This window comes from Zalophus californianus, chromosome 4 (genome assembly GCF_009762305.2).
Source record: "Zalophus californianus isolate mZalCal1 chromosome 4, mZalCal1.pri.v2, whole genome shotgun sequence".
Classification (NCBI taxonomy): Eukaryota; Metazoa; Chordata; class Mammalia; order Carnivora; family Otariidae; genus Zalophus; species Zalophus californianus.
Window position 1 is genome coordinate 152,905,906 of NC_045598.1, and position 20,784 is coordinate 152,926,689.

Sequence of the window (20,784 nt, forward strand, 5' to 3'; positions counted from 1 at the left end):
CTGGGCTGCAGTGACTGGGTGGCTAGAGTCCCACACTAGAAAGGATGACCTCTTTTCTCAGGCTACATACTCAGCAGTCTCTTTGGCTGCTCCTCTAGCCTGGCTTCTCTAATAAGACAAGAGACCTCAAGACACGGTACCATGTTCTGTATTCATACTGAACACTTCTTGACATTCCAGTATGTATGGCCCTGAACACTTGCTTTAAGATGAGCACGTCATATTAGGCTAGATTAGATAAGTGAAGTGTCCAAATGCACATTAAATAGGAAAGTCAAGATGCAAGAAGATCAATAAGCATCCATAGACAGCAAAATGACATCCCTGCCCTCTCTATCTACTTTAGGGTCACCAAAAGTCCCATTTCATTTACAAACAGTGTACTCTGTAGCCGTGACAGTAGAGTTCAAAGTGGGCATCAAAATAGCACCAATTAACATCATCTAAGATAGATATAAAATGAACTTGACCTCATAAGCCAAAGATTGAAATGACTCATGATCAAGAGGCTGCTCACTAAGCCCTCTCTGTGACCTGAGATCCTAGCCTTTCCTGACTTCTTTGCAGCTGTTCCATATGCCTCTCCACCAGCACCCTCTCCCCCCCACCCTGCTTCTCAGGCCCCTCTCTCTCAGTGATTGACCTGCCTCCTCTCCATTAAAAGAAAGGTCCTTGGGATCTACTTCTTTGAATGCACCATCAAACCAAGTTTTCTTTGTTTTTGTTTGTTTGTTTTTGTCAGTTAACTGCTCTTCTTCCCAGCATTTTCCCATTTGGAGACAATACTTCCTCAAGCCTGTAATATATTTGTCCTTACATTCAGTGAAAAGGACCTTCCTGCCTTATTCAGAGGCTTGCCTTTAAAACGTCCTCCTAGGGACGCCTGGGTGGCTCAGTCGGTTAAGCGGCTGCCTTCGGCCCAGGTCATGATCCCAGAGTCCTGGGATCAAGTCCCACGTTGGGCTCTCCTTGCTCAGCAGGGAGCCTGCTTCTCCCTCTCTCTCCCTCTGCTTGTGCTCTGTCAAATAAATAAATAAAATCTTAAAAAAAAATAAACGTCCTTCTAAAGGGTCCCTGCAGGATGAAAACATTCCACACTTTGCAGACTGCCCTGATTGATCTGTCCTTATTATCTTCTAAGCCTTGCCCAGCTAATGCTCCTCTAGTCTATTTATGGTGACAGAAACATATCTATCTGTTCCTATGTTGTCTGTATCAGACCGTCCCAGCCTGTGAGGATGGGTTTCAGCATGCCAGCGTTTCTCCCAGCCTTTAGGGCAGCTGGGCAGGGTCTGGATAGCGTGAGCCCTCCAGGTGCAGCTTCTTCCTTCTGCCCCAGTGTGCTGCACAAACATCCTATTCTATGTGAGCCTCAACATTAAAGAGATCGGGAAGCACTGGGTTGTGCATTCCAACTGCTCTGTCATTTTCACTGGCCATGGTTCTTCTTACTGGAGAGGACATCTGCCTTCAGCCACCCCAGCAAGGACCTCTATTGAAATGTCCTCCCCAAACCATTCTCCTTGCTGTCATTGATAATGATAAGGAACTCTTTTTTTTCTTTAGTTGATTCTTTGGGAGGGCCTTATTCTTACCCTTTCCATTTTTCCTAAGACTGAGAGGAACCACATAGTTTCTTTAACTTTGTTTGCACTAGAGTAGTATCCTCTATAGGCTAGACGGTTTTGAGGCTCCGATTACCCATATACTTTGAACTCGTGCGTGTGTGTGTGTGTGTAAATTTCAACACACTGGGAGGCAGTATAGGTTGCTGATTAAGAATATGCATCTGGCTTCAAATCCTGGTTCATGATCACTTATTAGTGCTTTGACTTTGAGCCACTCAATCTCCTTGTGCCCCAGTGACTTCATCTGTAAAATAGGATTAACAGTAGTGCTTATTTCATAGACTTGTTCTGAGGAATAAAATCAGTTAATACATATAAGGCACCTAGAAGGTAGCCTAAGTATTGCCTAGTAGAGGGATTGGCAAACTTGCCTGCTGGCCGGATCCGGCCCACCACCTGTTTTTGTAAATAAAGTTTTACAGGAACACAGATATGCCTAGTCACTTACACATCACAGGACTGCTTTCTCCTCACCATGACAGAGTCGCGTTGTTATAGGAGCAGCCCTAAGCCCACAAAGCTGAAAACATTCGCTGTCTGTCCCTTTACAAAAAAAAAAATTGCTGACGCCTGCCTAGAGTATTGTCTAGTAAGTCCTCAATAAAAATGATCCATCATTAACACCAATTTTAGTAAATCTCAGTTTTTCTTTATTGCTTTGCCAAGATCAAGTTTTTTGGTTTTTTCCTCAAGATCAAGTTCTAGATCCCCAAGTTTGTTGATTTTTTTTCTGACTTTCTTTCTTTTTAGTAAAAGAAACACTTTCTTTTTTCTTTTTAGTAAATTTGTAAAAGAAAAGGGACTGTTAAAAATATTAAGCTAGTAATAGCATAAGTGTTACAAAAATAAGAAAAAATCATAAAAGTAGTATGTGAATGACCAAAGTTTATGAAACAGTTTTTCTAAAGTTATTGGATCTCATTTTGCTAGGTTACATGCTCTTGTATTTTTGCTGCTAAACTTAAAAAAAAACAAACTTTTATTTTAGGACAGTTTTAGATTTATAGAAAAATTTTGAAAATAGTACAGAGAGCTCCCACAGACCCCATATACCCACTTTCCCTTATTATTAACATCTTATGTGAGTAGGGTATGCTTGTCACAATTAACCAATACCGATACATTATTTTTTTTAAGATTTTATTTATTTATTTGAGAGACAGGGCGCCAAAGCGGGGGGGGGGGGGGGCGGAGTACAGAGGGAGAAGCAGACTCCCCGCTGAGAAGGGATCCCTGATGTTGGGCTCAATCCCAGGACCCTGAGATCATGACCTGAGCCGAAGTCAGATGCTTAGTGGACTGAGCCACCCAGGCGCCCCCTGATACATTATTATTAACCAAAGTCCATGCTTTATTCAGATTTCCTCAGTTTTTCTCGAATGTCCTTTTTCTGTTCCAGATTTCCATCCAGGATTCCACAATGCATTTAGTCATTGTGTTTCCTTAGGCCACTCTTGACTATGACAGTTTCTCAGACATGTTTTAGATGACCTTGACAGTTTTGAATACTGGTCAGGTGTTTTGTAGACTATCCCTCAATTGGGATTTGTCTGCTGTTTTTCTTACAATGCTCCTGGGGTTGTGGGTTCTGGGAGGAAGACCACAGAGGTAAAGTGCCCTTCACAACACATTATCTCAAGGGTACACGTTCTCAATGTGACTTATTACCGCCTCGTCAGTTTCTCTAATCCTCCGTTTGGAGACTCTGAAGCTTGGAAAAGGGTGAGTGTAGATTTTTGTTTTATACTCTAGTCTTACTGAAATCTAGCTTAATCATTTCCGTGATTCTTGGTCAAAACTGCCTCTTCCTAGATGAAAGCTTTTTCTTTTTTTTTTTTTTTTTAAAGATTTTATTTATTTGAGAGAGAGAATGAGAGAGAAAGCACATGAGAGGGGGGAGGGTCAGAGGGAGAAGCAGACTCCCTGCTGAGCAGGGAGCCTGATGCGGGACTCGATCCTGGGACTCCAGGATCATGACCTGAGGCAAAGGCAGTCGCTTAACCAACTGAGCCACCCAGGCGCCCGATCAAAGCTTTTTCTTATGCCCTGCTTTATGAAGAAGCTCATTTAATTCAGTTTTCAAATGTCTGTGCCAGAACCCCATGCTGGCCTCCCAGGTGCTTAGGACTGTATGGGGAAGACAAGTGGCTTTTCATTCTGGAAAAGAAAATCCCTCACTTCCCTCAGTGCCATCTGTACTGTTTCCTCACCATGGAGGCAAAGTCATCTGAACTGAATGTGGATCCCTAACCTGAGAGAGCAGTAGCAGTGGTCAGCTGAAAGCCCTGGGGTCCTAATGCAGTCTGCCACTGCTCTTCTGGTACTAGGGGCTCAGGGGGGCACTGACCACCCACATATCCCTTGTGAATATGACTGCTCTATTGTAAAATTTAAGTATTCGATCCCAGTCCCAAATTTGCTAACTGCTCAGAGTATGGTCGTGGACCCCCTAACCACATGGGGATCTTGTCCAAATACAGATTTTGGTTCAGTGGGATCTGGGGTGGGGCCTGCGAGTCAACAAACACACAAACAAGCAAAAAAAAAAAAATAACTCCCGGGTCCTGCTGATGCTGCAGGTTCTGGGCCCACAATGTGCCTGAAAGCACCTAAATCTTCCAGGTGAATCAGACTTCGCTGGGCTTGACTCTGAGTTCTGCCACTCACGAGCGGTGCACCGCTCCTAGCTGAAGGTTCATGATCTGTCTGTGCCAGAATTTCCTCTGCTGTGTAATGGGGATAACGGACTTACCTTGTGGAGTTTTTAGGAAGATTGAATGAGAAAATCCACAAAAAGCACGAGGCAAAATGCCCCAATAAACATTAGCCACTGTTGTTCTTCCTAGAGAAGCAGGGTGGGCAAGATCTGTTGAGGTTGGTCAAGTGTCATAATGTGGGCATGTCAGAGACATGATCTCCACTTTCTCTCTCCTCTTCCTCGTTCATGGAGGTGCCCTTGATTTTGCAGACTAGATTTCTGCCCAAATGCTGGATCCCCATGTGCCAGTAATGAGCATCAGTCAATGAAACTGTCTTTTCTTCGTGGTGAATACTGTTGATAATTTCAAAAGTGATGTTTTATGCAACAGCTTCTTTGAAATAAGAGTTTGTCTTCTAGGAGTCGAAAAAAAACCCAAAGGAAATGAAATTGGAACATTATTTCTGCAGGAGGTGACGATTTGTCATTACTTGACTCTGTAGCTCTTAAATATGAGTCTTTCCCTTCTACAGGCCCTACATCTCCACGTGGGCTCGTCAAGTGTTCCAGAAGTGTCTCTCCAATGTCATGTTCTTGTTTCTTTATAGTTAAACCTTAACATTAGGTTTACCTTCAAACTTGATCGAATATACTCTGGGATGGTCAAAACTAATTTTAGATATGTCAACACAGAAAGTTCTGTTAAAAAGAGGGCTTGTCCGATTTTTATTTACCCTCTTTAGGATTTTTTGGCCATGGTTTCCTACTTCAGTTACATGGGGTTTTGCTTAAGTTCACCTCTCTTCAAAATGAATGCCCTATTAACATCTGCGAAATGATAGAACGCACCCTTGAGGATGGGCACACGAGGACAGTTTGTAGACACTTTGGTGGGGAGAAAAGGGCAAAAACATCTAGAGCAGCACCACTGGTAGCTCCGCAGATATTTGTTGGATAAATGATATGATGAAATTGAGGACAAAGCAAAATAAGAAAAGATGAGTGGACTCTTCCCTGGTGGCTGACACCTGCTGCATCTTGGTTCTCAAAGCTCCAAAGCTAAAGAACCTAGAAATGGTGGCGGCAAGGGAAAATACCAGGGTGCCCCTTTCTCACCGATTCTCTAGAAAATCCAGCAGACAGGCCAGTGAGGTCTTTGGGATGTCTAATATGTCACAGCCATGGGATAGGAAATACTGACCTCAAGTTTTTCTCCTTGCTGGGTAGGAAGCTTTTCATTTCTGATTAGGGTGATGAACTGAGTTGAAAAGCTTCCATCATAATGTGAATTTCAGGTATGTTAGCTCTCGTTCTAATCCCTTCTGTAATGTTGCCTAGTATTTCATTTCTTTGTGTGCCTATCACAACGGTGCTTACAACAAGGGTTCTGTTAGTTCAGCTGTCAAAATAAATTTGTGCATGGATCAGCTTACAACAGAACCAAGAGAGATAATGAGCACCAAAGGATTAGGCCCAGAGCAGTGTATGATTTGATAAATTGTAGGGTTCAGAAAACAGACACATCTTTAAACAACTTTGGATGTGGAAACAATGCATCCATCCACAATATTTATTACATAATAATACAGATTAGGCATAGAATGTCTCCTGTGTGTGGACAAAAGATCTTACTGCTTTTCAAGTTAGCGTGCTGGAAGAAATGATGTAGTACCTTCTTCTGCCTCAAGGAGGAATGTCTGGGATTCACAAAACCACGTGGGCAGAGCAGGTTGAGATTGTTGGGTGAGAGGGAAGGCATAGGTACCACGTTGTACTTAGTGAGGGAAGTAGCTAGTATTTGAATCTCCCTGCAGACAGTAAACTGGAGGATAGCAGGGACCAGATCTTCCTGCTCAACTGCTGTGACCTCTGCTCCGCTCAGAGGCGGCATCTAGTAGGCACTTGAAGACTTGAAATCGGTGAATAAGTGAAATCAAAGCCAGCAAACAGAATGAAAGATATTTATTTATATAAAAGCTCAGTGGACCTCATTAATGCCAGTCAGGTCATGCCTGATATTGTGAGTACTATCCCATTATTGATCAATAATCATGTTTTAAAACTTACCGTGGTAACAAAATGATTTTGTAGGTCAACGTTGACAGCTTTCTAGTGTTTAGGGGACTATTTATCCAAGCTCCTTAATGTTGTGGTTCATTCTTTCTGTTGCTAAGTTAGCTATAATTTATTGGCAGGGCCACCAGGAGGCCATAAAGGACCTTTGTGAAATTGGAGAAAGGTGCCCTCCCCAGCCCTGACACACGCAGCCTTGCAGGTGCACAAAGGCTGGAGTTCAGTCCTCCCTCGGCCCTCTGCAGGACACCTTGTGTAGTGAGAAATCTGCACCCGCATGGCTGTTGCTGCCCTCAGCTTACCGAGCAGGTACTGAGCACCTGCTCACGTCACACACCATGTTAGGGACCTACGCACATTATCACCTCAGTCAGTTCTCTGAAGAGGCCTGAAAGGCAACTGTCATATCCCCATTTTGCAGATAAGGAAACTGAGGTCTAGAGGGGTTAGGAACTTGTCCAGATCGCACCACCAAATAAATGGTGGAATCAGGATTCACATCCAACGTCAGAACAGTCTGGAATGCACTGGGTTAAACATATCCAGAAATTGTAGTTGCCTCAGCAGCTGAGGATAAAAATCTTCTGAAGGATAGAAATCTAGTGCCTGAAGGGAAGTGTTTGTGGTGACTAAAGACTTCAGTGGTTTGAAACTACCATTTGTTTTCAAACTTTTCATTTATTTACTCCAATCTCTTTATTTCTGAGTAAGCTTAGAGAAGGGTACCAGTATCGGAATGAATGAAATTGCTTTACTTTTCTGTTTGTCCACCATCATCTCTTCCCTGCTAGTGCCATCAGGTGAGGTCTAATGCCAGTGATGGCTAACGTGATTGTCACTTGGTGGAGCCATTCACTGAGCTAGTGCTTTCCACTAGCAAGATGACGCATGGAATCCTCACAGCAACTCTGCTAATACTGTTCCTGCTTTACAGGGAAACAGGCACAAAGAGCCGTCATCAGGCTAGTGAGTGCAGGAATTGGGACTCAGACGCACTACATTACGGGTGTTGTTTTCAAGGTCATATGATCTCTGTCCTCTCTTTTAGAACAGATTACCCTCTTCTTTCACATAGAGAAAGAACTTTTGGGCTCTTAGTTAAGAATTGTGACCTCCAAAATACAGTCATTTCAAAATTCAAGCAGAACACGGTTAATCAATATAAATACAAAATGAATGTCACTACCCTGAGAGCATCCTCTCTCTCTCTCTCTCTCTCTCTCCCCCCTTTATTTTTGGTGATCATTTTATTTATTTCTTTTTTCCTCTAAGTTATCAAATTCCAGCTAGTTAACATACAGTGCAATATTAGATTAAGGTGTGGAATTCAGTGATTCATCACTTACATACAACACTCAGTGCTCATCCCAACAAGTGCGCTCCTCAATACCCATCACCTGTTTAACCCATCCCCCCCACATCTCCTCCAGTAGTCATCAGTTTATTCTTTATAGTTAATATTTGGTGATCATTTTAAAGATGTTTTTTCTCCTTTGGGCTACCTTAGGAAAATATTAGAGACAGTGACATTCTTCTGTAATATTTCCCAGTTTGGTTGACAATATTCAGGTTGTATTATAAAAATATTATATGTCGAGGACATTTGCCTCTTTCAAGTTTATCCAGAAGATTAGTAAAAGTACCTAAGAATGAAAATTGACACTGTGATCACAGTCATGAATGTTCTAGTTATATGGCAAAAATTGATAGATCACTTGTGACACTCTTTGTGGATAAGTAACTTTTCACAAAGCTTTTGGTTTTGGAGATAAAAACTTGACTTAGTCCAATAGCATAATATGTCTTTCAAAATATAAAATTGAGTGACTTTGTTTTGGGTGTGTTGTCACATCCCCCACAGCTTTCTGCTCTAGAAGAATGATGCCTCTGGAATGTACCCACAGCTGCCACAGCTGGATGAAAGTCATTCGTCTCATTTAGCTGACGGTACTAATCACTGTAATAACTATTTTACCAGCAAATATAATTTGGCAGACATCTGTGATTAGTATATTAACACATTTCCTTGTTAATTCCCTAAGGCGACCATCACCAAAACATCCCTTGCGTGATCTAAATGAATGTCATAATGAGTTTCTTTATAGGCCTGAGAAATCACATTTGTTAAGTTGCCTAAAGTGCTACTAATTTGAAAGCTTCATTCATGGTGAGGCCTGAGGGAGAGCCAAAAGATAGCCCTGTTCTGACATATGACCCCCCGGGGCCCACCGCCAGGGCCCACAATCTCCCCCAGTCCTTCCCAAACTGCTGCTCCAAGCGTCAGCTTGAGTTACTCTCCACCCAGGTCTTCAAACCCAGTACCCAGAGGCAGGGTGGGAAATGGTTTGATGTGAACAAATGTATTAAAAAGAGAAACAGGGGCACCTAGGTGGCTCAGTCAGTTAAGCGTCTGCCTTCAGCTCTGGTCATGATCTCAGGGTCCTGGGATCAAGCCCCGCATCCGGCTCCCTGCTCAGCAGGAATCTGCTTCTCCCTCTGACCCAACCCTCTCGTGCTCACTCTCACTCACTCTTTCTCAAATAAATAAAATCTTTAAAAATAAAGAAATAGAAACAGTTGGCAGTATATTAATGATAATACACAAACTAAGGAAGTGAAGAACTATGACAATTATTAACTCAGGGAGAAACGAAAAATAATTTACACAAAGTAATAGCTTACTGTTTGGCTCAGTTCCTCCTAGCAGACATATTCGTTCATTCGAGGGATATGTACCTGGATATTGATTTATCCAAATTACAACACAGTTCCTATTTTCAGTGATTGCTAATATACAATTGCTGAATTGAAAGGAAATGTGAATGTGTAAAGGGAAAGGTGGGGGGTGACAGAGGTGGGAGAAGGAGGAGCCCAAGTCTTTATTTTTCATAGCAGGAGTGAACTGAAATGCCCCAACTAAGAGATCATGAAGTAGCAATTTGCTTAGAGATACAGAGGAAAACTATCCCTCCAAAACAGCTAAATGAATTAAGATACTTGCCCCTAGGGAAGGGGAGATGGGAGAGGAGATCCGAGTATTAGCTGAGCATCTTACATTTGATAAGCAAGATGTATGTACACATATATAACTGAGGTGGGGGGTAACTTAGGGAAAAAATAATTAAAAAAAAAACAAAAAGAGAAACAATCTTCAGGGAAAAAAAGGTAGAAGTATATCACCTAGAGGCCCATTTTAACATGTTGGTTTATTTTCTCCCAGTTATTTTCACCCTCTGTTTGTGATTGTCTTTCTCTTCCTCCCTCTCTCCCTTCCAGTGATCAACATTGCTGTAATCATAAAATAGATAGTGACTTACTGAGCACTTAGGTGTACAGCAGACCTTGTGTCAGTACACATTTTATATGCATCATTTCATTTGATTAACCCAACTGTGCGTGCCGATATTTTAACTTCTATCATAATTATGTTCTTATATTAGCATATGGTCTTCATAATCATCTTTTTTCATGGTACGAGAATATTCCATCCAGCAGAATATGTATCTTTTCCCCAAATTATTAGACTTTAGTTTGCCAGCTCTTACTGTTATAAAGAATACTGAGATGATATACTTTGTCCTAAAGCTTTTTCCTGACATGTATGCTTAAAGAGTAGAATCATGTTGCCCAGTGGCTTGTCTTAAACTGTCTAGGGCACTGTCACGTTCAGTGTCTAATGTGATGCCTCGTGTGGCTCGGAGACAGGTAGCAGAGAGAGATGCACTGCCGTTTTACAGACGAGATACTTAGGAGCTAAGTCTTCGAGGTCACACGGCTGGAGGAAGAGTCAGAATTAAAATGCATGGTTCCCAACTCTTTCTTGGTTTCTGCCCCCACCCTCCCACCCCAGTGAAATGAAACCCAGGCTGAGCTGTCCCTGTACTTTCCTTCCCGCACATGTTGGTCTTCACCTAGTGGAGCTTCTCTGCCATGGGGCCCTGTCCTTTCACCGAGGGCCATTTCTGCTTCAGGATAAAGTAAGACCTCTCTAGCAGCCCAAAACCACACTTCTTCTGAAATCTTCCACCAGGGCTAAGGAGGAGAAAGGGCAAGAAGGGGAAATAACAGGACAAACCAAAGTGCAATGTGCTTACTTAGAAAATGGGGCAGGAACCGGGAGAAGGTGTCTGAGGAGCAAACAAGAAAATATTGTGGTTTGGGAGGACCTTAACGCTTAAGATAAGGTGTTTGAGCTGAAGACAGTAAAGAAGTATGACTTAGGGCGTCTTAGGGTCATGGTACGGCCTTTCTTTACTCAATTGTATGCAGGACTTTCTTGAATGTTAAATCTTTTTTTTTTTTTAGAAGATTTTATTTTACTTATTTATTTATTTATTTATTTATTTATTTATTTATGGGGGGGCAGAGGGAGAGGGTGAGACAGAGAATCTCAAGCAGACTCCACTGAGCACAGATCCCAACATGGAGTTCTATCCCACAACCCAAGACCATGACCTGAGCCGAACCCAAGAGTTGGATGCTTAACCGACTGAGCCACCCGGGCGCGCCTGAATCGATTTCTTGATGGTGATATATTTTCTCAGGCTAGAAACTAACCAACAATTTGATTTTTTTTCTTTCTCTTTTTCAAATGAATGATCAACAAGTAATTTTAAATATGTACTTTTTTAACCACAGAAGAAAGTGAGTCCTGCTTTGCCCAACCCAGACCACATACACTGGGAAAAGGATCTACTCTTTATGGCAAGGTACAAAAGGAAAGTCCTCCGCCCCTCGAGAAGCTCAAGATTGCAGCAGTGTCTACAGCTAATGGTGTTAAATCCCTCCATGAACAGCCCCTAGCAAACGATACTGCAGATCCACCAGGATCCACAGAAGAGACTCAGCCTCTAGACAGACCTGAGGAGTCTGGGCCGCCTCAGCCAGGTGGTGAAGATGATACTCCAGGTACAGGAGAAAAGAGGAAAGACATGGGAGCAATGACAGAGGCTCAGCCTTTAAAAGGAAATGCTGAGACTGAATCTGTAGGAACAGACACCAAGGATCAGCCTTTGAGGACCACAGGAGAGAGGGACTCTCCGGGAGCAGTGGACGGTACTGAGAATCCACAAACTGCCAGAGAGATGAAACCTCTAGGAACAGCTGAGAAAATCCCTCCTCTGGAAGCAGCTAGAAAGCCACAACCTCAAGAAGCAATGGGAAAGGGTGAACAGACCCAACTCCCAGAAACAGTTCCCAAGGAGAATGAATCTCCAGAAGTATTGGAAGGAAGTCAGTTTGTGAAAACAGCTGAAGAGTGGCAACTTCAAGAAACATTGGGAGAAGATGAGCGGTCCCAACCTGTCGAAACCATTCCCAAAGAGAATGAAACACCGGAAGTATTGGAAGGAAGTCAGTTTATGGGAACAGCTGTAAACAATTATTTGCTCCATAAAACTCCTGAAGGTCCCGGAAGCATGGAGCAGATTCAACCTGAAGGAATAATAGTTGGAAGCATAGAGCATCTGGCAGGAATTCTAGAAATAGGAGCAAATATTGAAATGGTCAGGAAAAATCACACTAACGAAGAGGACCAGCACATTGAAGGTAAAAGTTATGCTGGTTGTTTAGATGTGCTGCATAACAAATCATCCCTGGGGATCTCTATTTCAGGTGGTTGAACTTCATTTGACCCAAACCAAAAAGGCTTCCATACCTGGAAAACAGGCTTTTGGCTTGGCTTTCCAGCAGAAATTTTCTACATTTGATCTTAGCCAAATGGCTGAGAAGCGATCCAGCAAAAATTTTCTAAAACATAGTCTGTGTCCAAAATTTTTAACCTGGAGCTGTCATTGTTGAATACAATTGGATGTTGAAGGCACATGTTAAAAGTTCTGAATTTTTCCAAGTTCACTTTTCATCAGGCCCCATGTATGGTATTAGGATCCAAAGTAGAGATGAATAGGTGGCTAATGGAGGAACTCACCTTCTAATGAAAGAATACCCAACTAATGGATCTTACAGGGCAATTTTCATCTTTGCCAATCTATCCTAGGAAAAAAATTACTGTCAGTCCGCTCCTGTCCTCCGACTGGCTTGTCTCTATGAGAAGACTTAGAGACAATGTATTACTTTTTGGCATATGTGTTTTTAAAATGTACTTTACCAGCATAAAAAATGGTATCTATACTGTTCTTTCTTGGAGTTATAATTTTAAAAAAATAACATTTCTTCTGGGACGTGATTTACATTTTGGTAAATTTTAGCTTCATACTAAGTTCATACTAAGTTCATATTAACTTCATAGCTTCATAAGTCAAGCATTCATCCGTTTCTTAATTCATTTATGACCACAGCAGTTTTTGAATGCCAGTCATATGCCAAGTGTGTGGGGGGGGAGGGCGTGTAGGAGTAAGAGATAGGCCCTGTTCTCCAGGGGCTCATGGTCTGGTGGGAAGAAGGCAGAATTTAAACAAATTACCACAGTCTATTGAGGTAAGAATTTTAATGAAGGTGTATAAAAGTGCTCCAGGAATAACAAGGGAGGAGCAAGTAAAAGCATGTATTTGTTGGACTAGGGTTAGCAAACTCAAGTCGTTAGAGCCTAGGATAATGATAGTGAGTCAAGTGAAGGACACATGTTATGTCTTGGGGAGTCCTGGGGACTGTAGTGAACAGGTACACCATCCTATCAAAAGAGGCAGCTGCTTCTTGGCTCCATCTATGAGCATGGGGGCCAGTGTTGCCCATACTGACTTCTTAGGGAGACAGATTTGTGTCTACAACCTCCAGACTTTTATTTATTTATTTTTTCAGATTTTTAAATGTTTGCAATCTTTAAATGTTTAATGATTGTTTTCTTTAAACACCATCATGGCCCAACAAAATAGGTTTCTGGGCATGCCTAGACCACCTTTTCATTTAAATATAAAGGGAACTTTTTATTTATAATATGTTCTGCTCTCATTTCTTGGGTAATTCTGCAGCCTGATTTTATATAGGGGGATGCCAAGATAGGAGATGTGAAGTGACATTGGCCATTCAGAGGATCTGAGAGAATCAGGGCAATTGCCTTTCTTGACCCCACCAGAGAAACTTACTAATTAGACCTAGAGAGCAGGGAACTGCCCCATTGGAAACCAGCTGTCGGGTACTTTATTGTTAATGCCAAATGAGCATCTCATAATGTCTCCTTTGCTTACTTTTCCAGGTGAGACAGGAGAAAAAGTTGAAACAGAGATGGAGAATGAGAAAGGAAGTGAAGGGCCTGGAACAAAAGAAGAAGAAACAGGGGAAGCTGTGGATCTTTCAGCGGCCACATAGATTGGCATGGTTGTAGAAGGATGAACGGACAGTGTGTTGTAACAGAAAAATGGAGTGAAGTGTGTGGGTACAGATCTTATCTTTCAGTGTCTACGCATTTTATACGAAGAGTATGGTTATCATGTTCTTGATTACGTTGTTCCATAAAACCGCTAGGCTGTAAACAGTTTTCTTAGGCACTTAGAATAGTAATACATTCAGACCTGCAGCTGCCACAGCCGATAACAAGTAGGGTATAGGATCCCCGGAGGGTGAGGGTGTTTTCTTCAGTGTGGTAATAGGTCTATTCAGTTTAGAAAATGAGACCCTAAAAAGAAGGTATAAACCTTAGATATAGGTGGAGAAAAGAGTTAGCACATTTTAGGGAGCTCATGATGATAAGGTTGCACAGTTATAATTACAATGGGATAAGAATGAACAACAATGTCAGGCTAAACTATACCTAATGTTTCTTTCCTGTTGCAGAATTTAAAGCTGGTAGGAGCCTTGGAAAGTGTGTCCATCTAGTTACCTGCTCACCTTGAATCTGTCTACTGCCTTAGACTCTTATTTATCATGATGTGTTAAATGTGTTAACAAAATCCTTGTCAAAGGAATGCAATCTCTGGTGCTATTGCAAAATCAGGTGTTTCTACACTGAAAGGCTATACATTTTCCATGTGCCATTTTGAATTAGCTGTTGATTTTGCACTTACGTGAAGAGTTTCAATTGGTGTTATCCTTTTGACTGACATTAAACGTATTTTAAATAAATTGACTTTTGGGGCACCTGGGTGGCTCAGTTGGTAAGCGTCTGCTTTCGGTTCAGGTCATAATCTCAGTTCAGGGTCCTGGGATCGAGCCCCACGTCGTGCTCCCTGCTCGGCAGGAAGCCTGCCTCTCCCTCTCCCACTCCCCCTGCTTGTGTTCCTGCTCTCGCTGTGTCTCTCTTTGTCAAATAAATAAATAAAATCTTAAAAAAAAAATAAATTGACTTTTAAATGTATTTCAGAGGCAACAAGCAATAGGAATTAAAACCTAGATTAGTGAGGCGCCTGGGTGGCTCAGTCGGTTAAGCGTCTTACTCTTGATTTTGGCTCAGGTCATGATCTCAGGATTGTAAGATTGAGCCCTGATTGGGGCTCTAGATGCTGAGCTTAGAGTCTGCTTAAGAGTCTCTCTCTCCCTCTCCTCCTGCCCCTCCCCACTGCACCCCTGCACGTGCTCTGTGCATGCTCTCTCTCTAAAAACAAACAAAACACCTAGATTAGTTGCCTGTGAAGTTTATTCCTTGGCTCTTGTTTATGGTTTTTGTTGTTTGTTTTTAATTTATTGTGGTTTAATGTTAGGCTTTAGAGGCAGAAAGAATCTAAGAAATTAGAATTTAAAAACCATTTATAATATTTCATTAATGTTAAAATGATGCACCATTGAACGTTACTTTTTAAAAATTCTTCCAAAATTGCCAGGGGATTTTGGTGAAAGATCATACATGAATGGTAATGATGATAGCAATCTTGTCCACCATTCGGTGCCTTGTGTTTATGAATATCAGGATAGAATTATATTCTGGAAACATTTCGTGTCTTTTCTTATTTGTAAATATCTATTTTAAAGGTAACTTCAGATAAATTAACTAGACTCTTACTTTAGCTTTTATATTAAAATGACTACTAAGATGACTTGTAATTAATTTCAAGAATATAGGATACAGGGAAGAATTATCTTTATTCTGATTTTCATATTAGTTTATGTTTCTGGCTTTAAAGCGTTGAAGTAGACAGCAAGAGGAGGTCTGTGAGTAGACAACATCTTCCTTTCTGCAGAGCGGCTGGATTGTGATTTTATTGAGAGCAAGGACCGTTTTATGTATCTTTAATTCAGGCATTTAGCTCCTTTAGTGGAACATGAAACGTGCTTGATAAATATTTGTCAAATCAATAAATGAATAATGAATACCAAGGGCTCCCATATACGTTTAATTCTTTAAAAAAGAATAGATTTAAAATATCAGTTTGTGTAACACTAACTTTTTCATGAGGGCTGCTCAAGCTCAGTAACAAGCTATATATTTGGTGTAGTTCTGAAAACACTATTTTGTGGCTAGGGAGTTAAATAAATGAGAACTGATATAATATCTTTCAAGCTGCCTTTTGTAATCCAAAGGTGTTTTCCCTGACCAAAAGATATTTTTATACAGATATCTAGTAAGTAGAAAATGATAGAGTTTAGTATAAAATATGAATGATGATCTTAAAAAGGATCTTGTACTTTGTGTCAAGTATAGAAATAGTGGGATTCACTTACTTAATAGACATAAAGGTCCATCCTCTGTTGTGTGGATTTTTTTTTTTAATCAGTAGCATGTGTTAAAAGAGACCTATTCAGAACCGATTCTTGGAAGAACTCTGTCTCAAAGGCATTATTAGAGAGTTGTAATGTAAGTTTTCAAATTGTTTATGAATCTTGGCATTTTCCATTAATTACTAAAATAATTTTATAGATTTTGGAAATTTGTAAATTTCTGGTACTTTTTATACTTTGGCCTTTAATGTGGCTACTAAGACATTTTTAGAAACTGTTCTTTTTTTTTTTTTTTAAAGATTTTATTTATTTATTTGAGAGAGAGAGAATGAGAGAGAGAGAGCACGAGAGGGAAGAGGGTCAGAGGGAGAAGCAGACTCCCTGCTGAGCAGGGAGCCCGATGCGGGACTCGATCCCGGGACTCCAGGATCATGACCTGAGCCGAAGGCAGTCGCTTAACCAACTGAGCCACCCAGGCACCCTAGAAACTGTTCTTATTCTTACAGATAATATTAATAATTTTTATTCAAAACCTATAATTTAAATGTTCCATAATATGTGGATATTCTAGAATTGAAATATTTCATCTAAATAATTACTTATTTTAAAAAATAAATAAGTGCCTGTAGTAAAACTCAATACAGAAAAGTATGAAATGGGCAGTGAAGTTCTCCCTCCCATATCTTTTAGTCCTTCCATGAAAAGATAATAAGGTTTCTTGCATATACTTCCACAAGAATGTAATATATATGCCATACTTTATGAATATGCTAAAACATAAGTGTATATTTACATATCCACATTTTAAAACACAAATGAGAATTTACATAGCCCTTGTGTTGTGAAAAGTGCATGTAAAACCACTAATCCATCCTTTCCTGTGTTAGAATTTTTCTCTTTTGCCAAGACTGACAGGCAGCATAGCCAAGTGCATTCTGTTTCGAAGTGCTCACTCTGAGCAGAGATAATCAGTTTTGCCCCAGATTCAAAATACAGAAGTTGGACAAAAGCCTTGAGCTGTTTTTAATGAATTAATAAGAGAAACTATCACTGGGGGTGGATTCTCTCATCCTGGGGTGCTATGTATAGCCCCAGGATTGTAGCCCTGTTTGTGTTCTACTAAGATAATTTCAGTATTTTCTACAAGTAAGTGGGAGGGAAATGGTGAACAAATGATTTGCCAGCTAGCAACCCCAGTAGGAAGTGAATGTTTGCATTTACCAACAGAGGGTGCCAGTTGCAAAGCTCAGAAACTCACAGTCTGACTCCACAACTCTCGGCCAGAAGTGCTGTGTAGCCAGTCCCCCGGGGGGGACCTGTGATCTTACTGCCTTTTCCATTTTAACTTTGGAGCAAGAACTCCTAACCTAGCTTGGAGCAGTCAAAACCCCCATATCCCTCTTAAATGCTTTGTTCCACACTTGGCCTTGAATTAAGAATAAGAATGGCTTTAAAAGGAAATGTTTTTTCCACATTTAACTAATCCAAGAGCATTGGATAATCATGGCCAAATAACCTGATAGGGTTTGTATTCTGTGCTCTTGAGGAAACCACAGAAGCTTACTAGAGCACCTAACATTACAAACATCTCATTTTTAGAAAGATGATTCGGTGACCAGTTGTGAATTGTTTCACAGATGCCAGCAATGTGAACATCATAAAGCCATTCATTAGCTTGCCCACATTTGTAAGGTAAAGGGAGAGTGATCCTCCTTTTCTCTCCCCCACACCAAATAGTCAGGCATGGCTGTGTCTGAAAAGTCGAAAGCATTTGCTCACAAGATACCATTTAATCTAAAACTCTGTCAGCTCCTCTCTTCCTCAGAGTTTATAAAGTTGATGAGCATTTGGTTATACTTGCAAGGTTTTAATTACAGAAACAGAATCAGTGTAATCCTAGAGAGCCTCTCACAGGGATGGAATTTCTCTTTTCAGTTGTTACTATCAACAAAAGCTAGGGAACTGCCTGGGATTACTAATCCATGTAGAATCAAATTGGAGGCCATTAGCTTTATTTCAGTAATACCACTCAGCAAACTTACTGGACAGTATATGAGATACTGTAACTTCACACCTGTATCATTATTTCTATGGCTAATGAAGTCTCCAGACATCAAAGCCAGGCTTTAATGCCTTTTGAAAGTAGAAGAAGGGTACGCCTTCAGTTTAATAATGTGCTATATCAACATGAATAAACATGCTCTTTCTACCCACTACTGGGGAGAGAGATCAGCAAGCCTCACCAGTTTCCAGAAAAAGAGTTCTGAGAAACCGGTTAGCGATACTAATTTTTTTTAAAACTGAAGTATAGTTGACAAACATAGGGATGTTAACTTTGGTTTGAAATCTGCCTCATTATTTTTTCTTGTACAACATAGATGGTTCTCAAATTTTTCTTAATAAAAGCAAAATATCATTCGTGCTATTATATAAATTTATGAAAAAAGTAATGCATATTATATTGACTTGATTTATGCAACCCTATTCCAAACATTTAAAAAGAATTATTCAAGGACAAGAACAGAAGCTTTCTATGGCAGCTGAACTGTTGGAGAGGGGCTTTGGGTTGGGAGAAGTTTCAGCCCCAGTGCCAAGTAAGAAGTCACAAGGCTCACAAGGTGACAAGTCACAAGGTGACTTTTCTGACCATCACCACACTCCCAACAGTTCAGTGAGGGGACAATTTAAACTATAGATAGTAGGTATTTAGTGGATCAGCACAGATTTGCTTCATGCTTTCTGGATCTTCGAGTTTTGTTAAAAAAGTGTTTTTGGTAAAAATAACACTGGCATTGTCTAGGTACTTGAATGTGACACAGTGATCATTTAGGTGATAATTACAAGGAAGGATTTATTATTAAAATAATCACTTTTTTCTTAGTATGAAACGAATACATGTTCATGGTAGAAATCAGAAAATACAAACTTTAAGAGATGAAATCTAAATGTTACACGTAACTGGATAGGAGGGCTTCTTTTTCCTTTTAGTGTTACAATACAAAGTTAGCCAAAGCTCAACTGTTAATAGAACTTTAAGTCTATTGAATGGCTGAGTGCAGCATTTCTGGGTTTTCCTCATTGGACTCTATGGGGAATAATAGGTTTTAGAGAATGTTCCAACAATCCTTGCTATGTTGGTAAATATTGATTAGTGCTATAGGGAGAGAAGCTGTGACCAAGTATATTAGCACTTAGCTGACCACAATTTATGATAATTTTTTGATATCTTAGGGAAAAACATTGAGACTTAATATTTTATTTGGAATTACTTTTAATACTAACTGCTAACCAAATGTTAGAGAAAAGACTGTAAGCTCTTTAGTGGGCAGGGAAGACGCCCTACTGAGCCTAGTATAAATTTGGCACTCAGTAAATATTTGTTGATGACCAATGGTCTTTATTCTTATATAATCTTGATAATTTCCTCAGAACTGAATATAATTGGCTGTAGAGGAAAATATGGCCAAAATTCTTATAGAATTATTTTGTACTGCTGGCTCAATATTTACAATTCTGATTGAATATGTTATTAGAAATAAAGTGAAAGTTTTTTGTGGTGTATTTTCTATCTGAATTTTTATTACAGAAAGATACAAATTACTTTTGACTCATCGTGTTCTTCCGTAAGAAAAGTGTTCTTTAAATTACACCCTCTGTGAAACGTAAGGAATCTGACAATAGCATGGAAAGATGGGTGACTTCTTTTAGATACTTCATGATCATTTAGTGATAACACACTTGCTATTTCTGTATGTTTGAAAGACTAACATGAAATAAATGTTCTTTCTCACAAAATCTAGTGATTCTCCTTCAGTGTGGAAAGAAGACTCAACATCCCAACCCAGCCACTAACAAGTTGATTAACTTGGGTACGAGCATTTTATTTCCAGCTCTTTTATTCTAGGGTTTGAATTTGAAGCCATGACCTATTTATAGCTATGCCCCTCAGACCCAAGCTGGCCTGAGTGTCTAATTTCTTGGCCACAGTGATTGGTTTAAGAATGGGCCCCTAACCTGAGCTGGACCAATCAGAGCCTTCTCTGGGAAGCTCCTGCCAGAGATACCAGAAAATGTCTTAGGGCCTTAGGGATCTGTATGTCTGGGCCTGCAGCTACTTCCCCTAAGAGACAGGGGAGCCAGGAAGTTTCTGGAGTGCACATGGGTAAATAAAGCCAGTGGTACTCTGGACTTCTCTGCTATACAAGCCTATGAATTCCTTTCTTTCCACTTATACTAGTTTGAGTTGGGTTTCTGTCACAAGCAAGAGTCTTGATAGTAAAAGTAGAAAGAGGTGGTTTATAAATGAGCTGGAGAAAATATTAAATGTAACAGCAGAAATTAATGATAATGAAAAGATATACTAGGGAGGAACAACAGAGCCCCAAACAATTTTGTACAAAGATTAGTAAAACTGATAAACTTCTGGGCAAGACTGATTATAAAAAAACCTCAGAAGCCCAAATAAACCATATTAGATGAAAAGGCACAGATTCAAGAGATTGAAAAAATGCCTACAAATGTGAAAATTAAGATGAAGTGTGCAAATTCCACAATGTAAATGACTAAAACTGACTGAAGGAAAAACTAGAATATCTGAATGTTCCCGCTACCATGAAAGAAATCGAATCAGGAGTTTACAATTTTTCCCCAAAGAAAATTACCAAGCCCAAACTGTTTAATAGGTAAATTCTATCAAACGTTCAAGGATAGATGTTCACAACCATAAGCTCCTCCGCAGGAGGGAAAAGCCAGTCTTACAGATGAACATAAATGTAAAGATCCTAAACAAAATGTTATCGCTCTAAATTTGAGGGTATAAAACATGTACATTATAAATAT

At 40.3% G+C, this 20,784-nt stretch overlaps 1 protein-coding gene across 8 annotated transcripts in view; it reads left to right on the forward strand.

Annotated features, from left to right (window-relative positions):
- ERICH5 (glutamate rich 5) overlaps positions 1-14,522 on the forward strand; it is a 30,179-nt gene extending 15,657 nt beyond the window's left edge. For 6 of the 8 annotated variants that reach the window (XM_027569973.2, XM_027569953.2, XM_027569981.2 and 3 more), the window contains 2 exons: positions 11,038-11,946; positions 13,550-14,522. In XM_027569973.2, the coding sequence (XP_027425774.1) occupies positions 11,038-11,946; positions 13,550-13,662 (1,022 nt within the window). In that variant the 3' untranslated portion in view covers positions 13,663-14,522. The remainder of the gene's footprint in view (positions 1-11,037; positions 11,947-13,549) is intronic. The other 2 variants (XR_003515681.2, XM_027570016.2) reach the window with 2 other exon arrangements.
- The last annotated feature ends 6,262 nt before the right edge of the window (positions 14,523-20,784 follow it).